The 21935-nt window shown below is 44.7% G+C and overlaps 1 protein-coding gene across 1 annotated transcript; it reads left to right on the forward strand.

The window, feature by feature from the left end:
- The first annotated feature begins 444 nt into the window (after positions 1-444).
- Positions 445-21650, forward strand: LOC102089036 (cytochrome P450 2J2). The gene is made up of 12 exons (XM_065072070.1): positions 445-2811; positions 3876-4118; positions 4711-4826; positions 11303-11587; positions 12972-13134; positions 13771-13911; positions 15540-15700; positions 16471-16647; positions 17196-17337; positions 17499-17686; positions 18290-18428; positions 18896-21650. The coding sequence occupies exons 4-12, from the start codon at positions 11381-11383 to the stop codon at positions 19072-19074; spliced, it is 1497 nt and encodes a 498-aa protein (XP_064928142.1). The 5' UTR covers positions 445-2811; positions 3876-4118; positions 4711-4826; positions 11303-11380; the 3' UTR covers positions 19075-21650.
- The last annotated feature ends 285 nt before the right edge of the window (positions 21651-21935 follow it).

Genomic DNA, 21935 nt, shown 5'->3' on the forward strand with positions numbered 1-21935 from the left:
CAACAGACAGCTGACACGTAGTAATTAGGCAGCTGAACATAAAAATAATGAGGCTGAGGCTCCCGCAGATCTCCTTCCCCCTCTCGGCACCTTGAGGGCAGCCTCTTTGCAGCACACGCGGCCCCGCACGCTGCCGCTCGCGCTGCGGCTGCACAAGCTGCTCCCCAACGCAGATGTGCCCGTTTTGCTCTCTTTGTCCCCAAAACCTGCTCTCTGATCCATTGAAGAGATACTTGAGCATTTAGCTTCGTGACTCCTGGTGGTGTTTTTCCGTGCATCATGTCAACCTAGATGCTGAATTATTTAATCTCTCTACCTCCCCTGTTTCCCTGTCGTGTGGGGACTGGTCCAGTTCCTGTTGTTCATCTCTACCTGCTGCTCCAGAAAATCCTTGTGCCAAGCTGCCCTGCCAGTTTGCCGCAGACTCTCTAGCTCAGAGCACACTCCTGGAAATAATGCATCTTTTCACAATGGCTTTACACCCTGAAATAAATAGCATGATTCAGGCATTGGTTTGACTGCCGTATGCAATGCAAAAAAGGTCTGAGAGACCAAAAAGCTCTTTGTATCCAGCCTAATTTTCCTATTTTCTTGTATTCTCCCTCCTCTGCACAGTCAGGGAGCAGCTCTGCAGTCTTTTGTCTTTATTTATTTTTTTTTTGTTTGGCCAGAATGCTTTGTGGTGATCACTTTTGTTTGCTGCAGAAATACCCTGGAAATGGAGTGCCCATGGAGAGGGACACAGCATCATCCACTCCAAATTACACTTCTGTGTCCGGCATTGCTGGCCAAGCTGGAGTTAATGAGAGGTAGGAAGAAACTTCCCCTGTAGCTCTTTTTTTTCTCCTGCTCCCTTCTGAAGGAACGTGTCTTGGCTGCATTTGGCTTAAATAGACCCTTGATCTGCTTTGTTTATGGTAATTTCTTTATTCCTGTGAGAGAGGGAAGGCAGCACCGAAATGATATTGTTCTGGGACTGCAGATGGGCAGATGGTTTGAAAAAATGATTGCAAGATTTAACTTGCACTCTGGGCCTGTCTTTCACATTGGGGTGCAAAGACCAAGTTTTGTCTTCTGTCACGGGCAGCCTAATTTAGATTGCCTAAAACTTGAAATCAGCTTGAAGACAAATCCCCAAGGTCAATGACACCACAGATTTGGAGGTTAAGGAATTGAGGTTAAGAACTGACAAACAAGGATGTCGAGACAAGATTATGGAAATGAGGATCTGTAGCAAATTCTCTCTTGTTTCCCCCTTGTAACCTATTAATGACATTAGCACCCGTCTTTGACAGTCCCTCCTTGAAGGGCAATTTACTCGCTCAGTAAAGATGCTTTTATGGGTCCCAGAAACATGCGCAGGAAAACATGTGGGCAAATCTGCTAAGACCCAGATATGGGACACAGTCCTTAAAAGCCCTGCATTGACTTAAAAGAAATGACCTGAAAGAAGGAGGAGAGCAAAACACAGTTGATAGGTGGGACCCCACAGCTGTATCCCCATCCTGGTCCCTGCACTGAAAGCAAACATCCTTTTTTACCTCCGTGCTGCAGAATGCATTCGGTTAAAAATTCGGTCTTCACATCTCCCCAGTGAGCTGGAGCACTTCTGCTGTCCCTTCTCACAGCTGCAATTCAGAGGGATTAAAGCCAAGATCATAAACCGGTACCTATTAACATGGCCTGCCCAGCTCAAATTGCTTATCTCCTGAGCCCTTGGAGTAAGTTAGCATTTTGTGTAATGTGTTTTGTTGTTGCTAATGCAAGTCACTGCTCAGAGGTCGCTGAAGTTGTCTGCTCCAGGAAGAGTTTTTGGATACCTGGTCCATGGCCAGAAATTTTTGCTGTAAGTATCTTACTCATCTTCACATAGGAACAGTGTGTGAAGGATGGGCTGGATTATTTCTGGACAATTCTTTGACTAAAACACAAGATCCACATTTTCCTGCAAGGTTGTGTCCCATCTCATGCATTGCAGCTTGGTTGCTGCAAGTCGGGTTTCCTCCTGAAATCGATGTAGCACAAGACCTTTCCTCACTGTTTTTCTCCTGACCTTCCCGACAGAGAGCTGACCAAGGACAGCCGGATGGGTAGGAGGTATTTAATGGAGGTGGCTTTAGTTGCCTGTGAAGTTGGTGGACTGAGCCACAGGGTTCACTCCTCTTCTTGTCTGTAGCATTTTTCTACCAGTGTTAGTGAGGTCAGGCCCATTTCTTTCTTGTGATTAGATGACAGAAAGCAAAGTGAACATGTTCCTTTTCTTTAATATATTAACCAGTGATGGCTAATGAACACCTGCCATCCTATTGATCTCAGATGTATGAATTTGTGGCCTTGTTATGAATTTTCTGGTGCTTCAGCTCCCTAACATTGAAGCATTCACTCATAGTAGCTATAGCTTTACGAATAGTTTTTTGGTTTTTTTTTTCAGAAATAGTTTTTCCATCTGTTTGTTCCATTTTCCCATCTGTTCCTCCAGCCTCATAGTCTTGTTCAACCTGTTTACAAAGATTGCCTTAAAGTGAATATATATATATATATATATATATATATATTTATTTTTTTTTTTCCTAAGACAATTGTTTCCTTCATATTGGTTTGAGTTGTTCTTAAACTGCCTTTCTGAACTACTCTGGGCACCTTTTCTGCTGACCCATTTACCTTTCCAATACGTGCTTTAATCCATCAACATGACCATACACTTTAAGGCCACGAGGAGTTCTTGTTTGGTGCACGGCGATGGCTGCAGCACGGCTGGACCTGTGGGTAGATCCTGGTGAGAAAGGCAGCGTGCCCATGGATGGTGTCCAGGTGGGTACCACAAAGGTGGGTGACACCAGAGCATTCCCGGTAGTGCTGCTCTCAGTCAATGGGATGGCTCAGTTTGGGCATGTTGCTTTTTTGCTACACCAAAGTACAACTCGCTGCTACCAGAAGGGTAGTGGGCAGCCCAACTGTTGCTCTTTGCCACCTCACCTGCTGTCCACTACGATGCTGTTCAGTCACCTGTACAGGGGCATTTTCCTCCAGTGTGACCCAGGTGTTGTTCAATTGCTAGACATCTTTTAAAAGAGTTATAAGGCAATCCAGAAGCACAAGAACATTGTGGTAGGAAGCACATACATTTAAAATGAAGAATTAATTACCACCAAATAATCTGCCTGTTCTCAATAAAGACCTCAACTGAAGATGGTCTTGCAGCACCTCCCAAGTGTTCCCTTCACTGGAGAACCTCTGAGTAGCTTCTGAGTAGTTACCAGATAGAGATTAAGGTACCCAAGGCAGTCCCCAGCCCGTGTTTGACCAATCTGGAAAAAAATTCGCAGGAATCACCAGCTGGTATTTTATTACACTTAGAAGCTGGACTGGATTTGTCTGTGTAATTGCCTGAGAGACACAAGTGAGCGCCCTTCAAAAAGGTATCATTTCTGCCACAAAGAGAGCATGAATCTGTGTCTCTCTAGGCCACCCAAAAAGTGATCTTTGATTTGTCAAAATAATCCTTTATACAGGGTAATCAGGAGCTTGGAAGATATCCAAAATGTGTTAATCTACACTTTGTAAATTTCTTTTTTTTATGTAAGGAAGGGGAGAACTAATTATAAGCTTGTAAATCGTGTGGTTAATTTTAAAGAAAAATGCTTTGGGAAAGTTTTCTAGCCTTCTGCAAGACATTTTGGTTTTATTCCTTCTCTCTCCACCAGACTCTTGGCTTCTACTGTTTGCTGTCAGGAGGAAGATGGGAAAAATCCTATTGGTCCTGTCATCGCAAGGGATGACTGTGGAGTGCTTTCATTGTTACCCTTCCCCTTCTGGTAGAATGAGAGCAGACCCTCCATTTAGCTAAAGACAGGGTGTCGTCTTTTTCGTTCCAGGTGTGCTGAGCTATTTGTAAACAACGAGGGCTTTTGTCATATTCAGCATAAAGGTCAACACTCTGTTGTGTGTTCGTGAGACTTTGAAGGCTGTTGTGCTCCACCTTCCATGTAAAAGGGCTCACGGAAAGTCTTTGGGACGAAGGAGACCTCAACTCCTGGTTTCCATGCAGGAGGACGTCCCCAGGACTCATAGCAAGCATTGGCCTTCCAGATTAAATGCAACATCTACTTATTTTAAAGGTTTGTAATTAACAAGACCACCTTGCTAAGACATGTGCATGGTGAGGGGGAGCAGCCTTTTACAGCAGCCCCTCCTCTTGGTCTTGGAGGTGGCTTTACTTTAGAGTGGTCTTCTGGCCACTTGGAGCTAAGCAGAAATGAGCTGTAAATTTGTTTCCAACATCAAGTTTTTGGGCCACGGGGTTGTAGGCACAAAAGGCTGGTCCTGCATGTTTGTTAGCAAGCTCAAGGCTTTACCTTCCAGCTCAGCATAGTTCGTTAGAAAGTTTATCCATTACCAACCTGTATTGGTTTGGTTCCCTTTGTTCCCAGAAAACAAAGACCCTGTGTTCACAGCTAAATCCCCCTATACAAGCATTTCCTTTAACTGAACAAAAGCCTGCTAAATAAGAACATTTCTCCCTCTGGGTAATGATGCATTCCCCCGTGCTCATGGTATGTGATATTCCCTTAGTTCACTTTCTTTGCTACTTTTTACAGTTCAGTTTCCATATGCTCCTGCTCGTGTGTGGTGCCAATGCTGTTGGTGATGAATTTCTTGCAGTGTTGACTTGAGCAATGTCTCTGAAGTAGTAATTTTCTGTCTCCCCAGTATTTCGCTGAGTACATAGTCTCCAAGACCTTTCATCAGGCATCCATCAGCAATGAGTTGAAACTAAGCAAAACGCTACCCTGTTCCAGAGGCCAAGCAAATCACATGCCTACATGGTAACTAATTGTTTCTATTGGCTGATTGTTTTTTAATTTGTCTGTTTTATAGGTAAACAGATTTATCTTACAAAGGCAAAGTGAATAATAATGCTGGGTTTTATTCATTGCTTTCCTTCAGAGACTGAAAGGCTGAATACTGAAATAGGTGTGATTTAGCTGTACAGAGAAGTCACTTGATTTTCATACCCAGGCAGGATTGCTGGAAAAGATTGGGAAAGCCTGGAAAAATTGTCGAGCCTCCTAACAGAACTCCATAAATAGATGACGTGAGCCATGTGGTCTCCAGCCTCCAACTCATCATCAACCTCCCCATTTAAAATCAAACATTTTATAATTGGCAAACTCCCTGGAGAAGCTGATTTCTGGTACAAGGAGCCCACCATATAGGACCCCACATTCAGACAGCTCATGAACGTCAGTCATTTGTGGTATTCAACTCAGCCTCATGATCCTGAATGCAAATCCTGAGCATTGGCATCTCACGTCTTGTGATGCCATTTGTACATTGGTTGTGTTGCAGAGACATGCAGAGCTGTCTCAGAGCACACAAGCCAGGGATGCAAAAAACGGTTCTTGACCCAAAATGCTCATGACTGAAATACCAGGAGGGTGGATGGAAGCACAGGAGACAGAAGAGCACTTCTCGCTGGTACAGTTTAGCTGCAATCAGGATTGAAGGATTGGGAACCCTGAAAAGCTTTTTCTGGCTTACAAAATAAGGAAAGAAATTCAGCAAGTTAAAATTCTTGGAGGGAGATGTCATATGTGCATGCTGCAGGGTAAGACCACAGGCAGATAGCACTCTTTGGGTGATATCCTTACCCACAGCACTCCTGCACATTCTTTGAATGTGCTTTTAAAGAAATCTGGGTCTTGAAAACAAAAAGCTATGGCTAGAGATACTAGGAGCGGCAGTGGCTGCCTTTAATTTAGCATGGCCAGCTTTGGAGACCTGAACCAATGCGAGTACTCCCACATGCTCAGCAGCATTCATACATAACGGTCCTACGCAGGGTGAAAGTTCGGCTGCCCCATTCCTGAGTTTTCTGCTTTGGAAGGACTCTTTCTTTCCACCACTGCAAAAAAAGAGTTGCTTTCAGTGGCAACTTTACCAAGTTTTCCTGCCTGAGTGGGAAAGGGATGAAGACCTTTACTTGCCAATGGGTGCCGAGCAGGGGACAGTGCAAAGGAAACAGGACCCATGCATCTGGTGGTGGCTTTTTTGGCTGTATTTCGGTTTGCCTGCCGGGCTGGGGTTGCAGCTGGCTGGCCTGATCTCCTTCCCTCCCACCGGCTCTCGCTGAGAGCAGAACATGCCTTCTCCTGCTGATTCCTGCTTGCCATATTGATTGCAGCAGGGTATAATGGAGACAAGTCAGGCAGAAAGCCAGCCACCCTTGGGAATGATTAAAGAGCAAGAAAAAAGGATGGAAGTGAAGAAAAACAGGCTGATACTTAGGACATGGCAGATTTGGAGCAAATTGTGCCCCTTTCTCCACTCTAACCCAACCTGGTGCCCAGGACAGTGCCGTAGCACTGCTTTTTCAGCTCTGCCATTGTACGGACCCGCATATATGTGGGGAACAAAATCCCCAGAACGTGTACAATATCCCTATTGTGCATGGATTTGCAGACTGATTATTCGGAGCGTAGCCAAGGAAAGGTAAGGCTATGACCCATTGTTTTCGTGCGATCAATTGAATACCGTCATTTGCATTTAAAACGCTCCGAATTCGCACTGTCAATATGCCAAACAGCTGCTCCGGCTTTTCAGCATTCCATGGTGACAATCACACTATCGTACATCATTGGCACCAGGATTTGCAATACTCTCAGTGTCAAAATTTTGTGTGGTTTTTTGTTGTGGTTTTTTTTTTTTTTTTTTAAGGAAAAAAATACACCACCCCCCCCCCCCAATACCCAAACCTGTGAAAAATCCATTTTTAAAATTATGGCGTTCGACGCTGCTAAGCAGGCCTTCACAGATGCCAACATATCAAAATTCATCTCTTTTCTTCCTCTCATACAATTAAAAGGTAGTTAAGAAAGAGGCTGTTCCTGATAGATCCACCTTCTGTTTTCTCCTTTGTATGCGTATTATTCATTAGCAGTCTAATAAGAGTTTCAAAATGCTCTGTGCCTCTGCCAGCAGGGCATATGTATGTAGACATGTGCTTGTGACAGATAAGTACATAAACAGCATATTGGCACCAGAAAGACATCTGTGCCTAGAAAAATGCTTGTGATACGTACATAAATGACATTTTAGCTCTAGTCAAGTCCTTGTGGCTTTGAGAGGAATATGTGACTGTACTCTTCTCTGTGAATACTGAAAAGGTGCATCTTAGAAAGAGAGGATTTTAGAGGTTTGTGGAGAGTCGGAGGCAGAGCTGAGATGCAGGATGCCGCCCCGTGTGAACAGCCGTGGCTGCAGCCCCGGTTCTGCCAGGTCGCGGCAGACGGTGGCAGAGTCTTGCTGGGGGGATCGTGGGCGGCTGCCACCGACAGCACAGCGAGTGCGGCCACCTCGCAGGGGAGCACCCGGCACCCCCAGGATCCGATTTCATATGTCCGGATGGGGTCTGCCATGTGAGGTGGCGTGGGGCTGGCAAAGGCAATGCAGGTTCTGGCTGTGAGGGGAATATAAATCTTGGCCCAAGGACCAAAAAGTCAGGGGGTGGTCAGGAGTCTGAGGGCACAGGGAGTGCTCCCTGCAGCACTTTCTGCTACCTATATTTAATTACCCAGCTGACAAATCTGAATGCAATCCCTTTGCTACCACTGGCTTCTACAGCAGAAAAGGGACATTTTGATCTGTTACAGAAGGTCATCAAATAATCCTGTCTTCTGGGATCGTTTCTGGATTGCACAATGGGATGCTGTAGTTCTACTTGCACCACTTGGCTTAAGCTGTGATGCCTCAGTTTACCCATTCATGGTGACAGTTGCTTGCCTTATAGCTTTAATTAGTGCTGGAAACGTGGTCAGGAGGTGAGAGGCCTTTTGGAGTCCCAGGAAAACCCAGAGAATATTTGCGTCTAATTTTGGGTAGAAGAGAGAGAAGATGAAAAATTGAAGGCACTTTAGTATTCACTATGCATGCACAACAGTAAATATGGATTTGGCTTCCTGATTTTGGGGTTTAGAGTCAGACCCTTGGAGATATTTGAACCCCAAGCTTCCATGGGGAGCACTTATGTCCCAGTGAAATAAGCCCAAGCAGGGAACTCAGGCTTAAGGACAGGATTCAAACATGTAATTCGTGAGCTTGTTCTGGGAGGTACAGGTGCCCCAGCACTTTCCGTTCCTCACCTTCTGCAGTTAGAAATCTCCTGTAGATTTCGTTTGATCCAGCAGAGCAAATCCTAAAAATAAATGTGTGTCCAAAGCTACCATTGCCTCTGGGTCCATCATGACTTACCTGGGCTGGATTAAATGGCAGCTACACCTGTGTGGACGCCCTCCAGAATGTGGTCTAACACGCACAATGTGGTGGTGACTGCTGTTCACTAGCTTGCCCATGGTGAAAACGGCATCATTCCTTTGGGTCTGACATAAGGAAGAAAAAAGCAGCAAAATATCCTGTGGTGTAAATCAGGATGGGTCCCTTGAACTTCGCTGGAGCATGTTGGTTGATGTGACCTGAGCACACAGCTCCTTGTGTGGGTGGGGCCTCACACCTCCAACATGGTGGATAGAACTGCAGTGGTGGATGAGCTGTTACTTGCCTGAAAAAAAAGTGTTTGTGGGGAGAAAACGTCTCCATTCATTCTCATTTTGCATGTGATTTTTCCTACATATGTTTCTAATCATTAAGAAATTCTGTAGCTTAAATAATGCTCTGAAAGTACGGTAACTGTTGGACTACATTCTGTTGTAACCTTATTGAATTTCGCTTCTCTGGAAAAAATAATGGGATAGTATATCTTGAAAAACAAATGGTAATTGCATTTTTAACAGAATGTTTCTCTCTGTGTTTCAAAACCTTCTGCACACAGTTAGACATCTAGCCAGAGAAGAAGGTACAAAGCATATGGGCCAATTTCTGTCTGTTGGCTGTTCAAGATGCCTTAATATTCAAGCAGTGATGTGTCTGTGTCCATGCAATATGGCACAATATATCTACTCAGTATCCATGAGCTCAGGTGAGGTAGCCAGAAAGTTGTGTACTGGGGTCAGAAAAGGTATTCAAGGAGGAACTGTGGAAGGTGGGTTTATCCTGTGGGTGTACATCCTTATCACATGTTAATTCACTTTTTTGTTATTTTGACTGCAGAAGATTGATGTTCTGTGTTAGTGGCCAGAGGCACAGCTTCATCTGCCAGGTGACCAGGATCTTGCAACTAAGGGTCTGGTAGAAATTGCAAAAATAGAAATTGTCCAAAACCTTTGTACTGTCCATGCACTGCAAAAATATTAATTCCCCAGTGCTTTGGGGATTTTCACATCACCATGTGCTGGGAGCCGATTTGATTAAAGCCTGAGACCCAAAATGGCATAATTGCAATGCAGTTTGGTAACATGCTGGTGTTACTGTCTACCGAGGTTAGGAGAGCCCTGGTAATAACTGGAATGCTCTTTCCTAATTTTTAGTAATCTGGCACGTTAAGGACTTTGTGATGAGATGCATTTGGACATATGAAGCTTCAAGGCAAAGTAATAGGCTTGAGGCTTCTGACTGACAAGACACATGTGAGTACATGCAAAATGTGCTCCTCCTGCTAAAAATAACATTTCTCCTGTCAACCACGATGCATCCACCCCCACAACACCACCCAGAAGAACACATTAACACCTTGGCTTTGCACGTAGCCCGATTCACAGCAGCCACAAGTGGTAGAGGGATCTGCACTCTGTGTGCACGCTGACAAATCATATGGCATCGTGAAGAACAGAGGAGTGAAACTGGGCTAGCAGAAGTTGACGCCTTATTATCACAGTCCCTTTGAGCATGCTGTAGGCTGACACCTCCACCAACCGAGTCATCTCCCTGATGCCAGGATGAAGAGCACGAGCCCACTATCCTGATTTAGCCTCTGGTAAGGGAAGCTTGGCTTCTCACACTGGGAAGGGTGGAATAGGTGTGTTCGTGTAACTGGTACAGGAGCATCACGGCTGCACTGGCACGGGGACAATCAAAGCGTGTCCAACCACTGCTGCTCACAGCTGTGCTACAGAGACTTGTAAAATATAAGTTATACACCAGTGATGTGAGATTTTTCTCCCATTACTGCACCCCCATTTGGAGTCTAATACCATCCAGAAAGCTGCAAGTAATATTTCAAACCAAGAATAGTTGAGTTGCAGCTGAGCATTACGCTAAAGAAGGACTCATGCAATCACTAAGCTACAGGTCTGTGGTACAGGCTGTGTGCGCTTCTGCTGGCACTACAGTCACCAAGGTTAGGAAAGACATGGACAGCAAAGCTTTTAAAAGAGGTGAAAGACAAGAGAATACCAAGGCTTTTTCCCAGTTGTTGTTTCCTATGAAAAATTTGCTTTTTTCCTGAAAAATTGAAGCTTTCTGAAAAGTGTTGAAGACAGTGAAAATTTACCAAATTTGTCATTCTTTGAACTTCTCACCATAACTTCTAGGCAAATAATTTGAAAAGTCATTATTGACAGTTTTTCTTTGGTATAAATTCAGATTGATTACAAAGTAAATCTCTTAAAAAATGAGTTGGATACAAGTTGTGGATAAAATATTGGCAGGCAATGCGAGGTTGATTGTGGTCGCAGAGGTCACTGTCGGTCCACTGCTGCCTTCCCGTGGGACAACGTGAAGCTTTATTCAAAGGCGATTTTCAGAAAACCCAGGAGATTTAAATGCATAAGTTCCAATCTCTCCTTTATCTGGCAAGCGCATGAGCCTACATTCTCACTCTCAATATTAAGCTCCTTTAACTCTCATTTAAGAGGCTGGGCAGAACCCTGGGCTCTCGCAATGCTTCCCTTGTCTGAACTTCACCTGATGACTGGCAAAGCCAGGCTTTGATGGGCGCTGAAGCATCCAGCCCTTAGCAGATGATGCTTAGTGCTTAACAGGATCAGCCCCTTAGCGACTCGGATGGTGTCCATCACCTCAGATGCCTTACCGTTTTTTAAATTATGCAATGCCCACCATATGTAATCAGCCAAGTAAGCTGCTTTCACCTAACCTCAACTGTGTGTAATGCTCATAATCCCAGCTAGGTGTCTGTATAAAGGAGCTCCTTGTTACAGGCAGAAGGGAGGAATATTATTCCATGTGAAAATTAGGGAGTTCACAGAGATGTAAAGATAAAGGCTTGCAAGATTCCTTTCATTTGGCAAAACATTTGAGGTTTTGGGGTTGTTTTTGGAGGTCCCGATGTTTAAACTTAGTTTTTCAGTAGCTGGTCTGGCACTAGCTTACATGAGAAAGCAGCTTGCCCATGGCAAGTCCTGTCCCCAGTAAGCTATCATCTTTTTATCTTGTTTTGTTTTCTTTACAGTCCTTTCCTGTTATAGCAGATGTAACACCAGCATCAAGTCCCCTCCTTGGATGAAAATTCGTGAGTTCATCAGCCAAGATGGAGCTTCAGTTTTGGCCTCATTTGGTTTCTCTCTTGGAAAAGGTGAATGGTTGGATGCTCTTGGTGGTTCTGGTCATGTTTCTTTTGATTATTGACCTTGTGAAAAAGAGACGTCCCAGGAATTTCCCTCCAGGGCCACAGCTCTTTCCTCTCATGGGAACCTATGTGGACTTTAAGCAGCCCCTCCACCTTGCACTGCTGAAGGTAAGAGCTCCATCGACATTTCTCCTACTAACAATATTTTACCTCTTCAGTGACTTTTGTCACCTAACCTGGAAAGCAAGAGCAGCCTTTGAAGAACTAGCTGTATAATAACCATGTATGAGAGATAACCGTACATGGTATAAGCTCTTACTACCACCTTGAATTCCGTGGGAGTAGGAAGCCCATAATGGAGGAAGAAGCCCATAATGGAGGAAGACCTACGTGTTTCTTCCCATCTGGAGCCCAGGAAGGGTTTGGAGTGGCTGGGCCAGGCAGGGGGAGGGATGGTGAATGCTGTGTGAGAAGCAAACTGTTTGGACTGTGAACATCACCTCTGGAAATGGTATTGTCATTGTCTTTGCTCAGAGCCCAACTATTTGCCTGATTACATCTGAAGGGTATATTTAAGACCCTGATTTAACCATCCCTGTGGCTTCTTCTGTGTCACAGAAGGAGGCAGTGATTGCTATGGAAAGGTTTCCAGAGTTTCAACTCCCACCAAAGACAAAGAGATATACTTTATAAGTGCTGAATAGGCTTTTTCTGGTAAAGTGCAAGGAAAGGTTCTTACTTGTTGGTTGCAAATATCCTTTCTGGTGACTCTTCATCCCCTGCTTTTAGTTAGCAGGCTGAAACCAGCCTATCTACCCTGGGTTTCACAGGCCACAAGCACACGTACGGGTGTCCCCTGGGGGAGTCATTGGGGAAGGCTGGGGTCTGAGCTCCCTGGCAGAGTGAGGCCCAAGATATGATGTGATCAGCCTTCGCTCTTATGCATCAGGGAGTTGAACACTTCCCAGAAGACACTAAATGCCAGCAAAGTCCATGCAAGGAAAATGGCTGTAATTCAGCCATAAATACATTCAGGCTTAAACCATAAGCAGTTGGAAACACTTGCTAAATGGGATAGCTGGACCAAGAAATGGCACTACTTTAGACACAAAGTCGATGAAAGGGGTTATTTGTTGTGTTATGCCCTTAGCAGCAAGAGCCTGGGCATGGTGACCCAAGTGGTGCCTTCACTTCTTGTACCTTTCTTGGAAAGAAAAGGGATGGAGCAGATGCCCATCAGTTACAAAGTAATGTCCTTGGAACAAATCAAATTGATCCAACTGCCTGGTGAAACCCAGGTCATACCTGCTAACAAATAGAAGCAAACCACCTCTCTTTCACACTACAGCTCTCTAGCTTTTTTTACAACCAACCTTCATGGAACAGTTTAGATTGGACGGGACCTGCAGACTTGGGCTTGGTTTTTTCTTAGGTTCTCTTGCTCCAAGCAGGACTAAATTCAAAGTTAAATGCCATTGCGTGAGGTCTTGTCCAGGTAAGTTTTGAAAATCTCCATCTTCTCACTCTCAGAGGGTGATGAATTCTCTTTCAGCTTATCAGTCGGTATGGGAACATCTTCAGCGTGCAGTTTGGAAGCCTGACTTTTGTGGTAATCAATGGGTACCAAATGGTGAGAGAAGCTCTTGTCCACCAAGCTGAAATATTTGCAGATCGGCCAAATATTCCACTTCTCCAAGAAATATTTAGAGGCTTTGGTAAGCACAGCTTCCAGAACTTTGGTACCATTTTTTTCATCTATTTGCAGTGATAACAATTAGCATTAAAGAAATGGGCTGAATTCAGCCCTTGGTAACTCCACTCATAAAAGTCTGCACAGAAGAAGGCAGGAACATAATTCAGTCTAATAATCTCACAGGTGTACATTTAAATCTCTCTGGGCTTTAGGGATGATGTTGGGATCAAAGTCAGGTCTTGATGAAAGAGGAGAAATAAATGCAAGCTGCCTAGGGATCAATACACTTGAAGAGTTTTCCCCTTGGTTTTAATTTCTCCTCTTTCTCTCCCAGTTGCATGTAGCTCCAGAGACAGGGAACAGTGCTCCTGCCTGCAGCTCTGCCAACAGCGTGATAATACTTATTTTGGCTTACACCTTGTTTTCCCACGCAAAGTGACAAAGTTGCAGATTAAAGCAAATCCATAAAGCTAGAACTTTAGCATAAGCCAGTTACTCTTGAATTTTAATTCCTAGGCAAAGCTGTAGTTTTTCAATGGCTATGAGGTTAGCTTGCTTTGATTTGCAGTTTTTATTCAAGGTGAATGACCATTTCTGTATCTTGTCACTCCAATGTGACACAGAGTGAGGTTTGTTCACTTGTTTTTTCCACCTACAGGGCTCATATCATCAAATGGGCATATATGGAGGCAACAGAGAAAGTTCACTTTAGCAACGCTGAAAAGCATTGCTGTAAGTTTTGAGGAAAAAGTGCAAGAGGAGAGCCGGTACCTTGTGGAGACGATAGAGGAGGAGAAAGGTGGGTGGTTAAGCACCATGCCCAAAGCTTCCAGCTAAATGTACAATGAGAAGTAAAACCCTGATGCAGCTCCTAACAAGCAAAACATTTCCGTAGTTGCTCAAATCTCTCTTATACTTCCAGACTGCACCTTTTAGCACTTACTTTAGACCTCAGGTCTACTATTTTAATTCTTCCTTATTAATATTAAGTAAATACATGTTAGGTGTTTATTAAAACTTGCATGTTTATATGGCTAAGAAAGTCTCTCCTGTGTTCTGTGAAGGAATCAATGCAGCTCTCCTGCTTCAGGCATATATGCTCAGAGGCTGAATTAACCTCTGCTTGTCCTTGGTTTTGAGAAGTATTTTAAAACTTGTTTAGTCAGGCTTTCCTTTTGTATCATGTGCAGATGAAGTGTGTGCCTTGCTCTTTTATGGTCCAGCTTTTAAGAATTGCCAGAGGGATATTAGTAAGAATAATTTGTATGTTGGTACATGGGTGATGTTGCGCTTCAGCTTTAAATAGAAGCAGATGGGGTTTAGCTAATTCTATGGAGCTATATATAGTAAAAAGAAAGATCTAAATAGGAATTGTGAAATTATATACTGAACTTGCTCCATTTTAATTGCTGTTGCGCTGAACAGGCCAAATACTTCATGTTGCCAATTGATTATAGTCCTTTGTAGTCCTAATCAATAAACTAATTAAGCTGCTGGTTTGTGCCTTTCTTCCCATTAGTAACGACAAATAGTGATCATGTCCATCACTCTAGTATCTGAGCAGCAGCCCAGTATAATTACTTTCTTGAAGAGAGGGGAGATCAGCAGTGCAGAGTGGCTTGCATTTCAAAGCGATGCTCCCCAGCGTACCGGCAGCTGCTCAGGGATGGACTGGGTTCATTACTGACATTCGTCTCTCATGCCATGGCCTGTAGCTCTCCAGGCTGCCTCAGTATCCACCAGGAGATGGTGGTGTCTGCTCAACAGCTCTCCCAAGGAATGCACATGTGATGAACATCGCACCACACTTGGCTCTTTTAGGAGCTACGTGCATCACGCCTCTGGGCTATATGAGCTATTGATGGATTTTATAGTTGGCTGCAAAGACTTGAAATCCTCACCCTCTCCCCTCTCTCCCATTTCACTTGATTTCTTTGTGGTGGGCAGTTAAAGGCCAGTGCAGTGGGCATTTCTGCAATGTGTTAGTCTTGAGCTCCCTGCCCCAGGCCAGGCTTTGAGGGACCCTCTCCTGGTGTCTGAAATTTGCACCAAAACCATGTTGGAGCATGTATACCTGACAGCCATAGCATGACATCCTGCAGGTTGTTTTCCCTGAAAAACAGTTCAAACCCTGCTTTGGCAGCTCTGTGCCAATGTCAGTGTCTGCCAGTAGCCTTGCCTGGAGATGGGAGGGGATGTCCTCGGAGAAAGGACATTGTGCCACACAATGTCCAGCCTCCAGCAGGATGACGGAGGTGATGGGGGTGGTGGGGACTCCAGAACCATGGGGTGAAGCATCACCCTGAGTGAAAAGGAGATGAGGTCTCACCCCAACTTCAGAACTGTTGATCTGGCACAGAATGTGGTTTTGAATAAGATTTTACAAAAGAAAAAAAGTAAACTTGTCTTTCATTATCTTTCCACCAGGACAACCATTTGACCCTCATTACAAAATTAATAGTGCTGTTTCAAACATCATCTGTTCCATAACTTTTGGGAACCGCTTCGACTACCATGACAACCGTTTCCAGGAATTACTGCACTCGCTGGCTGAAACGCTGTTGCTCATTGGAAGTTTTTGGGGCCAGGTAAAGCCAGTTGGATGCTTTTCTAGCTTCAGCTACATGTGAGAGCTCAGAAAAAGGAGTTTCTGAGGCACCAATGTAATCTGCTTTTCCCTGTAGAAAGAGAGTCACGTTATAAGCGAGATAACCATGAGTATTGTTTTACATTAGACTGGGTTTATGCACAAAATCCATCAGGAAAGCAAGGAAGGAAGTTATTATTGAGGCACATGGAGAAAAAACATCACAGGATTGTAAAACCAATCTTATGCCTGCTGTAACTGAAGAGCAAGGGAAATACCATTAAAATATCTATGTTTCTACAAAAAGAGTCAATTAATAGTACTCTAAGTGAAAATTCCCTCCTTTTCCCCCATCCCTTTCCCAACTAGTTTTTCAAATAACATTTTTCAGTTAGGTGCATTTGGGGACAGATTGCACGTAGCTTCTACATAGGCACACAGCATGGGCCATGTCTGATGTCTGTCTCCCCCACGGACCCCAGCACTAAGGGGCTCCTCTGCATCCACACTGATTTATGACTCTGGTGGCCACCTCACATTAGGTGACAGATTTGACCACGCCATATTAGAGAACTTGATCAGCACAAAACATCTGGCTAGTTCTCACCTTGTTTGTATTTGTTTACATCATTGTAACTAAATCGGCCTTTGCAGCATAACTGATTTTTTCCTGGTAACAAGCAGAGCTAATAAATTGTACTGTCATCTCAGCTGTGACACATGCTTTCTTTTTAATTCAAGAAATGCTCTTTTGCTCTGTTTTCTCACCAGTTGTATAATGCTTTTCCTTCCATCATGAGATGGCTACCAGGACCCTTTAGGAAAATCTTCAGGCACTGGGAGAAACTTGAATATTTTGTGAAGGAAGTGATCAAAAAGCACAAAGAGGATTTGCACCAGTCTGAGGCAGGAGATTATATTGACTATTACCTGAAGGAAATAGAAAAGGTAAGAGAGAAATATCTGCAGTCACCTAAAGCTTAACCCAAGAAATGAGCAGATGAGACTCAAAGCTGTTTTGTCAGAGGAGTCCACGTCTCCCATGTTGCCTTCTCTTTCCCACCTCTTCCACATCAAACTTTTAGCAACAGGAGCTTGATCACTTTGAAAACACACAGATCTTGTTTTCATTTGAAAATATTTACACTTTGTCTCTTCAATTTCTCATTCTGTCACATGGCGTAGGAGGGCGTTCAGGGAATGTGTTCACATTTCTATGAGAGCTCGCAGGCCTGTGTTTGCTATTGTGAAACTTCACATTTAAAAACGCTACCTGCTTTCAGAAGTCACTCGATAGCAAACAGTGTCATTCAAAGCATTCCACGGGGCTTGAAATTCAGTGAAAGTAAGGGTTAGAAATTCCAAGTCCAGAGGTGGTGGATGATAAACTATTAAGAGCAGCAGGACTCGACTTATGAATGGATAGTTGTGGACTGGGTTTTTGAAAGCGTCTCCTCCATAATAAGAGTTTTCATTGCCATTTTTTCTTCCCCAAGTTTAAGGATGACACCAACTCATATTTTCATGAGGAAAACCTCCTGTGTTCCACCCTGGACCTCTTCCTAACCGGGACGGAGACAACGGCAACCGCCATCCGCTGGGCTCTGCTCTACATGGCCACGTACCCCCACATTCAGGGTAGGGCCACTGATCGGTCCTTCATTAAGCCCAAAACCAGATAAGTGAAACTCAGAAAACAGAGCTACTTCCAGCTTTACCATGTATTGGACATGCCCATGCCCCCGTTCCTTACTGGGGACATCTTGAGCACAGGCCTTTTTATTTCTTTCTTTCCACAGAGAAAGTGCAGCTCGAAATCGATTCGGTGATCGGCCAGTCCCGCCAGCCCACCATGGCCGACAAGGAGAACATGCCATACAGCAGCGCGGTGCTGAGCGAGGTCCTGCGGATGGGCAACGTCGTGCCACTGGGGGTGCCCAGGATGTCCACCAGTGACACCACCCTGGCCGGCTTCCACGTGCCCAAAGTATGTGGAGACCACCAGCCTTTCCCTTGTCCCACCAGAGCAGGGTCTTCATGGCCCAAGTCCCACATCTCACCTGGAGGGGAACTAACCAGCAGGATCTTGTAGAGATACCACAGTTATGTTGAAAATACAAGGTCTCCTGACAGACGCTGTAGCGGTGTTATGGGTCTCACCTCCTTATGGAGGAGAATTATGAGATCCTACAGTGTTGGTCATAGCTTTCAGTTTTACAAGGCTTATCCCTTAAATTTTATACAAGGTGCCTTCCAGGCATTATGGGAATAGAGGGACAAGAAACATAAGAAGGTATTTTGGGTTTGTTAATTCCACAGAATATTAAAAATCATCTATTAAAAGTATAATTTGATGCAACCCAGGTAGCAGGTATTGATGTATACACATTGTTCTGCAATTATAGAAGCACAGAAGTGAACAATCTGATGGTTTTCACCCTCATTTAATTACATACCTTAGGAAATAACATTTTGCCCTTAAAAAAAAGTTGTTTACATTTTGTGTGGAACAGAGCTAATAATATGCTAGTCTGACAACACATCAGCTCTTCTGCATTGCATAATCATTCATCTTCTCCACATCTTGCAGGGCACCACCCTGATGACCAGCCTGACTTCGATAATGTTTGACAAAAACGTGTGGGAGACTCCAGACACCTTTAATCCTGAACATTTCCTGGAAAATGGCCAGTACAGGAGACGGGAGGCTTTTCTGCCCTTCTCTGCAGGTAAGATGATGGATGGGGAGATGGTTTTCCTTTTTGCAATGTTTTTTTTTATTTCCCAAGACACCCCTTCCAGAATAGGGGGTGCAGCTCCTTGTCTGGCTTTCAGCCCATCCCCACAGTGAAAATCCCAGTAACAGTTAATACTGACTGCTTGGAGCAGGAGGGAAATGAATTTGTTATCACAGGATGAAAAAATAAGGCTTTTTCCTCTTGCACAAGCTGCATAAATGTGTTGGTTTTTTTTCACTGAGTTTCCTGTCTTCACCTATCAGAACAGCCATTGTAGTTTGCTCAGCAGTAAACTTCTGGGGAAGGTTTCTGCAAGATGTGTGGGTGAACATTGCCACCTAACCTTTCAAGAAAGAAAAGCTCTTGCAGCCTGTGCAATGCCTTGTGTGCACGAGGAGTGTGAGAGGTGGTTCAAGCTCGCTTAGGAGTCTGTTGGGTTGTTTTTGCTTTTTTTCCAGGCAAGCGGTCTTGTCCTGGGGAGCAGCTTGCCAGGACCGAGCTCTTCATCTTCTTCACAGCCCTCCTGCAGAAGTTCACCTTCCAGGCACCATCGGAAGCCACACTCACCTTTGCCTTCACACTCAGCCTCACACGCTGCCCCAAGCCCTTCCAGATCTGTGCGCTCCCTCGCTACTGAGGCAGGTGTGAGGCTGCCCCACTTCAGCCCCCCACTTCAGCCCTCTGCAAGCTGGAAAGTGCCCCTTCTCCCATCCACCCCACAGAGTTTGGGCCAAAATGATGGGCCACAGATGTCTAGTGCTGGTGGGAAGGGCACACCGCAATGAGGACAACCCTTGGGGCTCTGCCCTTCATCCTCTGCCTCCTCCCCTTATCAGTTTGACAAAAAGCAAGAATTTAAAAGCCTTATTACTTAATTTCTGCCATGAGCAACTCCCAGGAAGGCGCCTGCCAGCTGAAAATCCATGGGCACAGTGGGGTCCACAGTGACTCTTCTATAGGGGAATATGTCCACCACCCAGAGACCATCTAGCAACCCCTAAGTCACAACACCACAGCACCCCAAATGGCTGTGTTTGCTGAGGTGTCCCTGGTCAGTGGGGGCACAGGTGGCCTTGGACGGACAAGCTCTGGGTTTGTGCCTCAGCACCGATTTGGACTTCCAAGTGGCTACGTCTGATCCTGAGCTGCAGGTGGCCTCAGGTTCTGGGTGGTTTATGCTTCCTGCATAATTGCATTGCTATTTTGCAATGAAAATATTAATATCTAAGCTGAGATCTTTGCAGCAGCAATTTGCCTTTTTAATCTCATAAGTGAATGGAAATTTTGATTAGGAGGCTACAGGGTAGTAGAAGCAGCTTCTACCAAAGGCCGACCCAAGTGGGATGGCACAAGGAGCTGTGCTTCCAGCAGGTCTCAAATGGCTATAAAAATGCAGTATTGCAATTGTATAGTCAGGAAAGGTTTATCCAAAAAGGTTTGTGCTTGTAAAATACAAAATGGGAAAGTTGCAAAAAAATAATTGCATGGTGTTGCTCAGGAGGAGTTTAACCAAAGCCCAACAGAATAAGTAGCAGCAGAAGGGTCATAGAATCAGCATGTCCTGAGTTGGAAGGGACCCACAAGGATCATCAAGTCCAACTCCTGACCCTGCACAGGACAGCCCCACAGTTCACACCATGTGTCTGAGGACATTGTCCAGTCTCTTCTTGAACACTTGTCAGGTTTGGGGCCGTGACATCTCCCTGGGGAGCCTGTTCCAGTGTCCAGCACCCTCTGGGTGAAGAATCTTTTCCCAATGTCCAACCTAAACCTCCCCTGACACATCTTCCTGCCATTCCCTCAGGTGCCGTCATTGAGCACTAAAGAGAAGTTCAGCGTCTGTCCCTCCTGCTGCCCTTGTTAGGAAGCTGTAGCCACCAAAAGGTCTCAGTCTCCTCTTCTGCATGCTGAACAAACTAAGCGACTTCAGCTGCTCCTCATATGGCTTCCCCTCCAAAGCCTTCACCAACTTTGTAGCCTCTTCTGCACGCTCTCCAGTGGCTTTGGATCTTTCTTTTTATCCTGTGTCCCCAGCCCTGCACACAGTGCTCCAGGTGAGGCCACCCCAGCGCAGAGAGGGACAATCCCCTCCCTGCCAGGCTGGCCATGCTGTGCTGGATGCATCCCAGGGTCGTGCCCACAGCTGCTCACCGCTGGCTGTCAGAAAGGAAACAGCTGCATGAGGGCTTTGCGGTGGGAAGTCAGGAGCTTGCCACTTCCCCTCTGCATCTGGCAGAGGTCTGTGACAGTGCGTGATGGGCATGTCCATAGTGTGGGGCCAAGGAGGTGGGTCGGGGTAGGGCCCCTCTGTGATGGAGACACTGAATCTGCCCATACTGGGATCTCTTTGGAAAATAGTTAAATATTCAACTTGTAGAAATTCTTTCCATTTATTTGACCAAGCACTAATAATTAGAAACGCCATCTCCTGTGTGCTTTTCTTTGGAATGTAGTCGCAACACAGATAATTGATTCTTCTCGCCTTTCATAAGTGACTTTTCTATGTGCACATATGTAGAATACTGAATAGTTAACAGGAAAACAGGATTAAATCAAGTTTCATTTCCACTGGCTTTAGCCTCCCTCTCTGGCATAACTGCCTTCGCCGCGGTACAAAGCAGTCACTGTGCAGTGGCAGATCTCTGCCACGTGGGAGAGTCCTCTGCACATCACATCCCTGCCGCGCTGGGCACACGGATTTGGTCAATGAGCCGCCCTTATAACTGATCTTTTTAATCCTGTTGTGTTTTTAATTAATGTTTTGCATTAGAAGCTCCCGATTGTTTTTTTCTTTTTAAAAGAGAAAACATAAAAGATCTGTAGACTTTTTTTTTTCAACTGTGAAGTTTTCAAAGCCATTCAGGACTAGGCACTGGTTTCTCTCCATTATTTATTTGCTCTAGTGTACTTCTGACCTCTGGTATGTGACTACAGCTTGTGTTATTTGCACAGGCTTAGCAACCAACTGTTGATCTGTTCCCTCTTCTATTTCAAATTTGCCTTTCCCTGCTACTTTAGTGTTTCCTTCCTTACTCATGGAGAGAATAAACGGTTAAAATCTCCTCCTTTTTTTTTTTTAATCATTACATTAAAAAGAACACCACTGCCACCAATTGAAAATGTAATGATTGCATACTATAAAAGCAGGAGGCATTAAATTGTTTATTTTGTGAGTGGAGCATCTCTTGTGAGTGAAGGGGAACAGATAAATCTCTGCAGGCTCACACCAGAGTGTGTTTGAAGGCCAGAGACAAAAACAGAGCTTCTCCTCTAAAACAGTTTTTCTTCTTTAATGTCCGCAATAAAACAGTGGTTTAACTTTTTCAGTTTACTCAAGTGTTAGGGTTATGCAGCAGATTTGCTCTTGTATGTATGGCATAGCTGCTGCATCTCAGTGCCTTGTCTCAGCACTGGACCACCTCAGCAGCCACAACTTATGTCCCTGAAAGAGAGAAAATGAACCCAAATCATCCCCTGGAGCACAAGGTGGCAGCCAAC

The sequence above is a fragment of the Columba livia genome, chromosome 8 (genome assembly GCF_036013475.1).
Source record: "Columba livia isolate bColLiv1 breed racing homer chromosome 8, bColLiv1.pat.W.v2, whole genome shotgun sequence".
In the NCBI taxonomy this organism is placed as follows: Eukaryota; Metazoa; Chordata; class Aves; order Columbiformes; family Columbidae; genus Columba; species Columba livia.

Bases quoted from the DNA above. Each gene is read 5' to 3' on its own strand.
- LOC102089036 (XM_065072070.1), top strand. From the start codon at position 11,381: ATGGAGCTTCAGTTTTGGCCTCATTTGGTTTCTCTCTTGGAAAAGGTG. The intron at 16,648-17,195 runs GTAAGAGAGAAA...TTCTTCCCCAAG, and splicing joins ACCTGAAGGAAATAGAAAAG to TTTAAGGATGACACCAACTC. The intron at 17,687-18,289 runs GTATGTGGAGAC...CACATCTTGCAG, and splicing joins CCGGCTTCCACGTGCCCAAA to GGCACCACCCTGATGACCAG.